The following is an 11,694-nucleotide window of genomic DNA, read 5'->3' as shown; positions in this document are numbered from 1 at the left end:
CATACCCAGCTAATTTTTGTATTTTTAGTAGAGATGGGGTTTCACCATGTTGGTCAGGCTGGTCTCAAACTCCTGACTTCATGATCTGCCCACCTCAGCCTCCCAAAATGCTAGGATTACACGTGTGAGCCACTGTGCCCAGCCCCCATTTTCTAATTCTAAGAGAAGTGAGAGTGACATCTTTCTTTCATCTGTTTTACAGCAGAGCTTTTTGGGTTTTTTTGAGACAGTCTCCCTCTGTCACCCAGGCTAGAGTGCAGTGGCGTGATCTCGGCTCACTGCAGCCTCCACCTCCCGGGTTCAAGTGTGATTCTCCTGCCTCAGCCTCCTGAGTAGCTAGAATTACAGGTGTGCGCCACCACAACCGGCTGATTTTTTGTATCTTTAGTACAGACGGGGTTTCACCATGTCGGCCAGGCTGGTCTCAAACCCCTAACCTCGTGATCCACCCGCCTCGGCCTTCCAAAGTGCTGGGATTACAGGCATGAGCCACCGCACCGGGCCTATAGCAAGGCTTTTTAACCCACAGTCCTTGGGTAGGCAGGCTTCATTAGGTGTTTGAACTCTGAAATTACCTACAAAATTATGTGTGTAAGATAATTTTCATCCATTTCTCAAAGGAGTCTAGGGAAAAAATGTTTAAGAAACACTGCTCTAAAATTTTTCGTTTGATTTCTTTTTTGCCCCACTATTTACTGATCTTAAATTTAGTTTAACTCTTAAATATGGATAAGGTTTTAAAAAGTTATTTGGGCTCCCTCTGCTGGTTTCTATGGGATATCAGAACACAAATATAAGCTGCTTAGAGGATTTGGGCATTGTTTCTTCAGAAAGTAAATCTGGGACTGTAGAAATGTATAAAAAGAATAAATATAACAAAAATATTTTATTTCTCAGGATCATTTTTTACAGTATAAATACACAAATTGGGTTTCAGTCTATATATGTATATGAGTATTTACTTCATTTTTGGTCTACAATTAAGAATTATACAGTAGAGCTACCATATGATCCAGTTAATTCTTCTAGTGCTTATATATCCAAGGAAAATGAAATCAGAGGCCATGTGTCGTGGTGCACACCTGTAATCCCAGCACTTTGGGAGGTTGAGGCAGGTGAATAACTTGAGGTCAGGAGTTTGAGGCCAGCCTGACCAACATGGTGAAACTCCATCTCTACTAAAAATAGAAAAAGTAGCTAGTGGGTGGCACGCATCTGTAGTCCCAGCTACTCAGGAGGCTGAGGCAGGGGAATCACTTGAACCTGGAAGGCAGAGGTTGCACTGGGCTGAGATCGTGTCACTGCACTCCAACTTGGGCAACAGAACAAGACTCCCTGTCTCAAAAAAAAAAAAAGATATTAGTAGCAATATCTACATTCCCATGTTCATTGCAGCACTATTCATAATAGCCAGGCTATGGGATCAACCTAAGTGTCAACAGATGAATGAATAAAGAAAATACGAGATATATATATACATACATAGACACACGGTGGAAAATTATAATCCTGTCATTGTGACAACATGGATGAACCTGGAGGACATAATGTTAAGTGAAATAGGCCAGGCACAGAAAGATAAATACTACAGGATCTCACTTACATGTGTAATCTAAAAAAGTTGAACTCATAGCAGAGAATAGAATGGTGATTACTAGGGGCTGGATAGGGAGAGGGAGAGTTGGGGAAATGTTAGCCAAAGCATATAAAATTTCAGTTTTAGACAGGAATAAGTTCAAGAGATCCGTCTTACAACATGGTGGCTACAGTTAATAACAACGTACTGTATACTTGAAAATTGCTAAGAGTAGGTTTTGAGTATTCTTACCACAAAAAGGCATGTGAAGTCATACATATGTTAATAAGCTTAATTTAGCTATTTCACGGCATATACATATTTTAAAATATGTGCATAATTATATACAATTTTTATCAATTAAAAAATACTTTTAAAAATTCATACAGACCACTTGTAAAATGATGTTTTGAGTTAACCAGGAGAATTTTATTTTAAATAGATCATTAGATTATACCAAGGAATTATTTATTTTATGTGTAAAATGGGATTGTGATTATATAAGAAAAGTCTTGTTTTTAGAAATGCATACTGAGCTATATGGGGGTAACAGTATATGAAATCTGAGATTTATTTTAAAATATAAAAAATAAGAGTGACTAAATGAGGGGTATATAGGCATTCACCATACTGTTATCTCTATTTTTAATCATATTTAAGAAAGAAATAATAGTACTGTCTTTCACGGGACTGGCACGTAAGTGTCCTTAAAACTCCTGCCATTAAAACAATATTGGAAACAAAAAGTAAACTGCTTATTTATTTCACTATGATGATCTGACCTGGATAAAGAAAATGTGAAAAATCGGCCGGGCACAGTGGCTCACACCTGTAATCCTAATACTTTGGGAGGCCGAGGCAGGTGGATCACCTGAGGTCAGGAGTCCGAGACCAGCCTGGCCACCATGGTGAAACCCCATCTCTATCAAAATACAAAAAAATCAGCCAGGCATGCTGGCAGGTGCCTGTAATCCCAGCTACTCAGGAGGCTGAGGCAAGAGAATTGCTTGAACCCAGGAGGTGGAGGTTGCAGTGAGCTGAGATTGTGCCCGCTGCATTCCAGCCTGGGCGACAGAGCGAGCCTCTATTTTAAAAAAAAAAAAAAAAAAAAAAGTGAAATCTTGCCACATGTACAGATAGATCAGGAAGAAAAAAAAAGCAGTGTATTTAAGCTTTGAAAGGGGAAAAAGTCCTGAAGATAAGACAAACACCAAATGCTAAAGCAGTGGTTTGCTTTTCCTCTAAAAAGCTCCCTCCCCTTTTAGCCCCTGAGGAACATTCCTAGACACTGATTATCCTTGACTGGTACTCAATTTTCAGGAAAATAACTAATTCCACTCCTATAGCAACAAGCATGCTCTTCTCTCCCCACTATGTCCATGTGACCTAAGAGTAGAGATCTAGTCACATTGTGACCTGCTGGTGGGGACCTTCAGCTCCTGAGATCATGCTGTCTTTACTTAGCCAGGAGAATGGGTTAGAAAAAAGGTAGAAGTGGCATTCTCTTTGCCCTAGCATGAATAACTATCCACTGGGTAGGTTCACTGTGAATCACGTGGTTTGAGAGTACCCATGCTTTGGGCATCTCTCCTACTAAACATACTGTGGCTTCAGTCAGTAGATGGCTTATCTAGGATCTAACCTGGTAAAGTAGGAACAAGCAGTGCCGCTTCGTTTCTGGATGTGGGAACAAGGAGCCTGATCAAAGATGTCCACTCCCTCTTCCTCCACACCACTTCTGATGACCTCCAAACAGGTCAAGCACTGTATATGGAGAGCTGGGGACAGCAAGTGGATAGATGGGAGAACACAGAGCCTGAGCGTCTCAGAAGCCAAGCTGCCTAAGTACTGCTGTTTGTTTCCAAAACCTCTTCATCCTTTTAACCAGTCATTTAAATTTACTTCAAATGCCGTAGCCCTTTGCTACATGTGTGGTGGGAGGCATCCTGCAGGTAATATCAGTGAGTATCACGTAGCAGGAATGGAATTTGTGAGTCCTCTGGCTGATTCTGGCAAAGCTGGTTCTTCAGAACTGTTTTGCAGTCTAAGTGACATTTTTTTGTATATAACTTCCTACTAGTAAAGCTGGGGGTAGGGGGTAAAAAGGCCTTCCTTAACAGTGCATTTCTTCCATTCAAAATCAAGGGCAAAACTAAAAAGCTGGCAGATGGCAACCATCCTGACCCTTTGCAGCACAACATGTTATTAGCAATTAAATGTGCTTTTATCTGATCTCTGGTCAACACAGCTGTCAAGGCCTCAAGATTTTATGATGTTTCCATTGTGATGGTAATTTGTTGAGATGGCTTTCTGGATAATTTCGTATTGCTCTTGTTATTCAGTTTCAAGGATTATAAAATAATAATAGCAGCCCTATGTGCTGACGAATGCATTCTCCATAACTACAGCTACTCCTTGATGAGAAGCTTTACAGTACTGCGTATAAATGCCAGCTATTTGTTATTGTTGAGCATCTTTTTTCAAAAACGCCCAGAGCCTGGTGCTGACATCATCCCATTAATCTCTATAGTCCTGGGCAAGGTAAGACAATGACCATAATTTTTAAAATCCCATCTGAGTCATCTCTAAGTTGCTCTGTAAGAATTGTTTACATGTAAGCTGGTGAGTGCTCAGGAAGCCACTGAAGTTTTAAGCAGAAGAGTAACATGAGCTGATAGTAAAAGCCATCTTTTGGCTGGGTGCAGTGGCTCACGCCTGTAATCCTAGCACTTTGGGAGGCTGAGGCAGGCGGATCACCTGAGGTCAGGAGTTCAAGACTAGCCTGGCCAACATGGTGAGACCCTGTCTCCACTAAAAATACCAAAAATCAGCCTGGCGTAGTGGCAGGCACCTGTAATCCCAGCTACTCAGGAGGCTGAGACAGGAGAATCGCTTGAACCCGAGAGGTGGAGGTTGCAGTGAGCTGAGATTGTGCCATTGCACTCCAGCCTGGGCAACAAGAGTGAAACTCTGTCAAAAAAAAAAAAAAAAAAAAAAAAGCCATCTCTTGTGCTACTGAAGGAGGAATTTATGCTGACCTCTTCGCTATCAGTGATTTCACTCTGTTTTAATACAAAAATTTACATGTATTTCTTTTATGATTTAGGTCAGTGGGTTACCAACCCCAGATCTAAGCTGGCAACTGGATGGCAAGCCCATACGCCCTGACAGTGCTCACAAGATGCTGGTGCGTGAGAACGGGGTGCACTCTCTGATCATAGAGCCAGTCACGTCACGTGATGCCGGCATCTACACATGTATAGCCACCAACCGAGCAGGACAGAACTCATTCAGCCTGGAGCTTGTGGTTGCTGGTAGGCTCATCTGTGAATCCTTGCTCTCTGACAGCATGAACATCAGACTTAGAAATGTAAACTAATTCTACATTACTAACCAATATGGAAAATACATCAAAGTATTGAAAAAGTAGATTGTATCATCAAAATAGCCAATGAGGACATGGTTATAAGGCCTAGCAAAACAGAAACAGAAATCTTTCATTTTTCCCACTAACCTGGCAAAGAGAGAAAAAGATTTCATTAGCTCTTTTGGGTCATTCGACCTCCTGTGTGTGCAGTGGCCCCCAGTGTTACACAGAGAAATAGTAACAGCAGTATGGAATCCAAGAACCAAATAAATTGCTTATATATATATATATACACACATATATATATGTATATATATATACACACATACACCCCTAGTTTTTAAAACAACATTGTCATCTACCCTCAAAGTCATTGTCAAACTACACTCACATTTGCTTTTTCACTGATTATTCTGTAAAAGTGTTGTTACATGAAGTCTTATGCTTTGAGAAGCCTAAAAGGAAAACACATTTATGGAAAGGTTTTTATACCATCCTTAAGAGTTAGGTGTAAATAAAGATTCTGATTACCTGATCTCTTTTAAGAAAGAACATAACAAAACATTTATTTCTTATACCTCTTTATGCAAAGTGCTTCATGTACGTTATGTATCAGTTGGCCCTCACATCAGCCTTATGAGATAATCACAGCAAATCTTCTCTGACTTTTACCAGGGTCCCACTTAGTAAGCTGATGATTGGATTTAACACAATCTGTTGATTCCTAGTGCTCTTCTAAACATACTAAGTCACTGAGCTCTTTCAAGAAATAAAGTATCAATGAGAATAAAACCCAGGAGGTCTTGATAAAACTCTTGGATTATGATTCTGATAATGGCACCAAGATGTTTTCACATAAAAATGTGGTAAATATGTGGGCTGTGGTGCTACAGGTTAGCCATGCTTTCAAGTTTTGTACAAAGTACTCTATATTCTTACATGCTATGATTGATTTCATTCCTCTAACCTCAAACTAAAATTTCATTTTTCTGCTGCTAAATATGCCTTTTGATCATATTTGTCCTTTAGGACACAGACTGAGGGTCCAAAAGACACATAGATATCTCAGTATGCGTCAGTTAGCACTCCTGTCAGAAGATGGTGATGTACAGTAATTGGAAGCAAAATCTTTGGGGTCAGATCTGATCCAGTCCCGGCTCTTGTCTATTTTACTAGTTATGTGACACTTGGCAAATAGATATCTCTGTGACTTAGTTTCTCCATATATAAAATGGGAATATAATGCCTCACAGTGTTTCCCTAAGGATTAAATCATAAAAATGTGTATGAAGCTCTACATAACTAGTACCCTGCATAGCAGTGCTCCAAAGTGGTAGATGTTATTCTTACTGATGAGTTGCTACGACAATAAGACCTACACATTTTATGTTCTTTGCAAAACTGGAGCCCCAGAAAGAATACAAAGTGAGATTCTGTGCCTACTTCTCCCAGAATAGCCTAGGATGGGCAACCACGTAAAATTCAATAAAAATCCAACCTTCTAACTAACTTATGGTGTTGGAAAGTCTTAAGCATTTGAAAAATTCAGGTAGAATTTTCATCCTCTTTGAGTTCTTTCCTAGATGCTTTGCTATGATATGTCTGTCATTCCAGGTGAGGGAGTAGTGGTGGAAAAGGAATGCATTCTCAGATTCATTGTTGGCAGTTCAAAAGAAAATAAGTAAACTTTATTCATTCTCTGAAGTAGTTTCCACCACTACTACAATTGATGCAAGAAAACAATTTTCCCATTGGATGGTAATATTCAGAGTGTTATTAACAATCAGTCCTGATTTTTTTCAGAATAAGTACTAAAGTTGCCTTTTTTATTTTAATGGGTTCCTTCCTTCAAGGTTATAATAAAGCTTTTTTATAGCCTCCTTCAAAGAATACAAATTGGAATTTGTAATTTATAGGATATACATTCCTAGTTTACAGGTAACTATTTAAAGCTGCCAAATTTAGATAAAGATGCCTCCCCTTTAAATTGCCCCCTTTAAATTCTATGGCATGTCTCACTTAAGAGTTACAAATATTCAGAATCTTCATGGCAAAGATCACAAATGACAGTGAGGGAATGAATCTAAGTGGTCAAATTCCTGGAACTACTTGTCCTCACCACCACTAGGTGGCAGTAGTTGGTTAAGGCTGTGAATGATCGGTAACATAATTAGTAGTGAAGCCATCACAGATGCTAGCAATGACTTAGGAGTCTCCCACAGCAGGTCAGACAGGCATTCTGTGGAGCAGATGGCCAGTGGACAGTGTGAGCCTATCAGACTTGAATTAATTGAGGAAATAAATGAGCGGAATGAAGTATACAAACTTTGCTTGGTAAAAGAGTAATTTGGAGAGGGGACTAGCATCTTACCACCTGGAGTAAAAAATGGTATCATAAAAGATCTATTCAAGCAATATTCCAAAAGGCTTCTGAATTCTTCCTAGTGCTCCTTTTGTATATCATTGATAGAGAATTCATCTCATGTTTTCTTAGCTAAAGAAGCACACAAACCCCCTGTGTTTATTGAGAAGCTCCAAAACACAGGAGTTGCTGATGGGTACCCAGTACGGCTGGAATGTCGTGTATTCGGAGTGCCACCACCTCAGATATTTTGGAAGAAAGAAAATGAATCACTCACTCACAGCACTGACCGAGTGAGGTAAGAATGCACAATGAGAACCTGATCCATAACTGTTCAGTCCTACTTATGTATCAAAAGATACATTTTATATAGCATGGAAATCTGTGTAAAAGCCATGCTGTTGATGAAATCAAAGACAACAACCATGCTTTACCCATTGTAGGCTTAAGCTTTTAGAAGGAAGCTATAATGGTATTTGATCTAATGGTGATTTCTTAAGTGTTTATCTTTCTATCTAAAAGAAAAGATGAATTCATTTGCTTTAGTGGTAAAAGACTATTCAGTGGTTTTTGTAAAGGCAGATCTTCAACTCTTCAACTAGGAATTAAGTACACAGATGTATTCAACTCTTGACGTCTGTTCTTTCTCCCATTAACTTTAATGGGGCTAGTAGTCTCTACAGAATAAGTATGACCCTATTATCAGCAACTTGCACAATTCTGTTTCTAATGAGCTAATTAAAAATGATGCTTCATGTCCAAAGCCATTTTTTAAAAATTTAGAACCCTAATGACTTTATCCTTTTCTCCAGCATGCACCAGGACAACCATGGCTACATCTGCCTGCTCATTCAGGGAGCCACAAAAGAAGATGCTGGGTGGTATACTGTGTCAGCCAAGAATGAAGCAGGGATTGTGTCCTGTACTGCCAGGCTGGACGTTTACAGTGAGTGCCACTTCATCTCATTTCATTGCATTTACTCATTAAATTATGAAAAATTAGATTTCTAGACAGCAAATCACATTACTCTTTATAATCTTATAAACAACTATTGTGTTTTGTCAAAAATTCATATTGCTCTCTCTCTCTTTCTATTTATAGTTTCTCGACATTAATAGCGAACCACACCAGGAAAACAAATACCCAAGTATCATTCAGGAACTTTGAATTATTAGCAAAATATGCATGTTGATTTCTCTTACACTGGCTAGTTAGTTGTGGCTTCATTACTCAAGCATCCTTAGGAGTTAACAGTAGGCAAAGGCATAACCATGTTTTTCACATGTTCTTGTTACTGTGTTCTGCAAATGACTGCCTTTTAACATTTCTTCCTATGCAGTGTCCTAATGCACTCTAAACGTGTGTTCCATTGATCCTGGAATGTGTACTTTTGTGGCTTAGTGCTTTTCTCATTAATATATCTTAAGCAGCCAGCAGTAGACTTGTGTTTGTATATGTATATTTGTGTATATGCATCCTAAATTTAAAATTATTCTTATTGAATTTATAGTCTAGTACAATAAACATTATGTGATCCATTGACATAAAAAAAAAACTAGAAAAAATTAAGAATTTATTTCAGATTTTGCCTCTTCTTGAAGTAACTTTGTGAGGGTCATCAAGAAATGTGTGGCCTCAACTTTCCCTACTGTACAATTCCTTTCAGTTGATTGATTAGTGTTAAAGCATCCACATCCAGCAGAATTCCTAAGTGCTGTAATTATTGAAGAAAAAATATTTTTTAAAAGGAGAGGGGGGATAAGAATTAGGAAGCTTATCAGCTATTCCAAAGGATTCCCTGTGCTGCGGTGTTTAGTTAAAAAAAAATCTAGATATTTTTGAAATATCTAAAGGCTCTCCAAGTATATCTTAATTAAAAATCTTTACTCTTTTTCTTTGTAGCCCAGTGGCATCAGCAGTCACAGAGCACCAAGCCAAAAAAAGTGCGGCCCTCAGCCAGTCGCTATGCAGCACTTTCGGACCAGGGACTAGACATCAAAGCAGCGTTCCAACCTGAAGCCAACCCATCTCACCTGACACTGAATACTGCCTTGGTAGAAAGTGAGGACCTGTAATCCGGCATTCTTGTTAAAGCTGAAACACTGAAACAGCCATTGCCTTGACCAACATATTCGTTTGTCGCATTATGTAAAAGGCAGAAACATACCTTTGACTATAAGAAATAAAAAAAAAAAAAAACACCAAAATAATATTTTTCTTACTTGATATACCAAACTTAGAGTTCAAGTAGATAATGCTAATATAAATATACACATTGCACAGAAAATTCACATTTACTGTCCAATTTAAAACTCTGGAATTGCTTTGATTAAAGTGATCTAAAATGCCAAAATACTAAAGGAAATCAATTATTCACAGGTAACTACAATTTGTATTATCTACAAGTGCCTTTAAACACAAGATATAGGTGCTGTGTAGCCTGATAGTGTGAAATGTTTAATGAGGCAGTTGTACCACAAACAATACTACAATGATTCTGAAGCACAGTGTATTCAGACAGATAAGTGAACCAAGTGCAATATGTAAGGATGAAAAAAGAAGAAATGACAAAGAAATCCAAGTAAATGCCTTGTCTTTGCAAATGTTTTTATATTAAATCATAAGGAAGGAACTACTTGCCTTAAATTGTATTAATATCAAAAGAGTTTTCTAACAAGGTTAATACCTTAGTTCTTAACTTTTTTTTTTTCTTTCTTTATGTGTTGTGTTTTCATGCTACCTTGGTAGGAAACTTATTTACAAACCATATTAAAAGGCTAATTTAAATATAAATAATATAAAGTGCTCTGAATAAAGCAGAAATATATTACAGTTCATTCCACAAAAAGCATCCAAATGACCCAAATGACCAAGGCATATGTAGTATTTGGAGGAATCGGAGGTTTGGAAGGAGTAGGGAGGAGAATGAAGGAAAATGCAACCAGCACAATTATAGTGTGTTCATTTAGAAGTTAAAGGCGCAGGAGAGGTAGCAAAGGCCAGGCTTTTCTTTGGTTTTCTTCAAACATAAGTGAAAAAAGCACTGCCATTCACAAGTCAAGGAACCTAGGGCCAGCTGGAAGTGTGGAGCACATATGCGGTGGAGATTGCAGTGTGTCTGAAGTTCGTGTAGTAGTGGAGGATTTTAGGTATGTAGAGCAAGTTGAAAATGGATTGAGACTGCATGGTGGCATAAATGAGAAATTGCCTGTAGGATCTAGTCTACTTGAAGGAAGTGGAGACATAAGGAGAAACAAAAACAGGTTTGTGCCATAAAGTATTTTTTCAAAGGCACCAAGATGTGGTGAATGAAAATTATTAGGTTCACTTCCCTGCTGCCATGAAACTGCCTTAAGAAGGTGCTGGATTCCAAGGTTTATAAAGGCATCTCGGTAAAGACTGCTTTTTGAATGCATATGATTTTGCATCAGCTAGACTGAGTTGATTCTGACCAGACTTGATGGTTTTAAGTCGGAACCAATAAATTTTAAAAGAAGAAAAAATAATTTGACCTAGTAGTATAAAATATGAGGCTTTAATGGTACTTTGCTATGAAAAGAAAACACTGTATTCCTTATGCAAAACACATGTATCTTTCATTATTTATAATAAGTGGCCTCTCTTAGCTCAGTTACTCAATTCATACATAGTATTTTTTAAAGTAATTTTATATCTGTGTACCACCACATATATTTCATATTACTGTTTCACATGTACAGCTTTCTACTTCTTTGTAAGAACACCAACCAACCAAGGTTTAAGTGATTAATAGGCTTGAGCACCGGGTGGCAGATGTTCTATGCAGTGTGGTTCAAGTTTCTTTAACCACACTTCAATGCATTGCTAATACGGAATTTAAGATACCATACACAGTCTCTCATGGACCTATCTCTATTGTAGAATTATGACTTATGTCTTACTTGCCAAATTGTTCTGAATGTGACTTTTTTTGCTGATTTGCTGGGTTTGGGATTAACTAGCATTATTTTGCCACCTTTATATTGTATTTATAAAAAAAAAAAGTACTATCATACTACTTTGGATTGCTGTGCTGGTGTAATGTGGATTTAACATCAATAAATATTTGACAAATAATAGTTGCAGTTTTGTGAAGCAAAATATTCAGTTTTAGCTTTGTATTGCTGCCATAACAATTAGCATAAACTTTGATGTCTGAGGCTTCAGCATCACTCATTTATTACTCACAGTTCTGTAAATCAAATTCAGGCAGGATGTAGCTGGGTTCTCTGTTCAGGATCTTATAAAGCTAAAGTCATTGTATCAGCTGGACTGTATTCTCATCTGGAGCTCAAGATCCTCTTCGAAATTCAAGTGGTTGTGATAGCTCTGTGCAATTGTAGAAGAAACGTCTCCTTTAGTCCCTCAGC

At 38.1% G+C, this 11,694-nt stretch overlaps 1 protein-coding gene across 4 annotated transcripts in view; it reads left to right on the top strand.

Annotated features, from left to right (window-relative positions):
* Nucleotides 1-11,403, top strand: part of PALLD (palladin, cytoskeletal associated protein) — a 436,126-nt gene extending 424,723 nt beyond the window's left edge. For 2 of the 4 annotated variants that reach the window (XM_011959641.1, XM_011959640.1), the window contains 5 exons: nucleotides 4,683-4,890; nucleotides 7,438-7,603; nucleotides 8,118-8,251; nucleotides 8,408-8,453; nucleotides 9,209-11,403. In XM_011959641.1, the coding sequence (XP_011815031.1) occupies nucleotides 4,683-4,890; nucleotides 7,438-7,603; nucleotides 8,118-8,251; nucleotides 8,408-8,421 (522 nt within the window). In that variant the 3' untranslated portion in view covers nucleotides 8,422-8,453; nucleotides 9,209-11,403. The remainder of the gene's footprint in view (nucleotides 1-4,682; nucleotides 4,891-7,437; nucleotides 7,604-8,117; nucleotides 8,252-8,407; nucleotides 8,454-9,208) is intronic. The other 2 variants (XM_011959639.1, XM_011959642.1) reach the window with 1 other exon arrangement.
* Nucleotides 11,404-11,694: the final 291 nt, after the last annotated feature.

Source organism: Colobus angolensis, unplaced genomic scaffold, assembly GCF_000951035.1.
Source record: "Colobus angolensis palliatus isolate OR3802 unplaced genomic scaffold, Cang.pa_1.0 Scaffold5, whole genome shotgun sequence".
Lineage (NCBI taxonomy): Eukaryota > Metazoa > Chordata > Mammalia > Primates > Cercopithecidae > Colobus > Colobus angolensis.
This window is presented reverse-complemented; position numbering and strand designations above follow the sequence as displayed.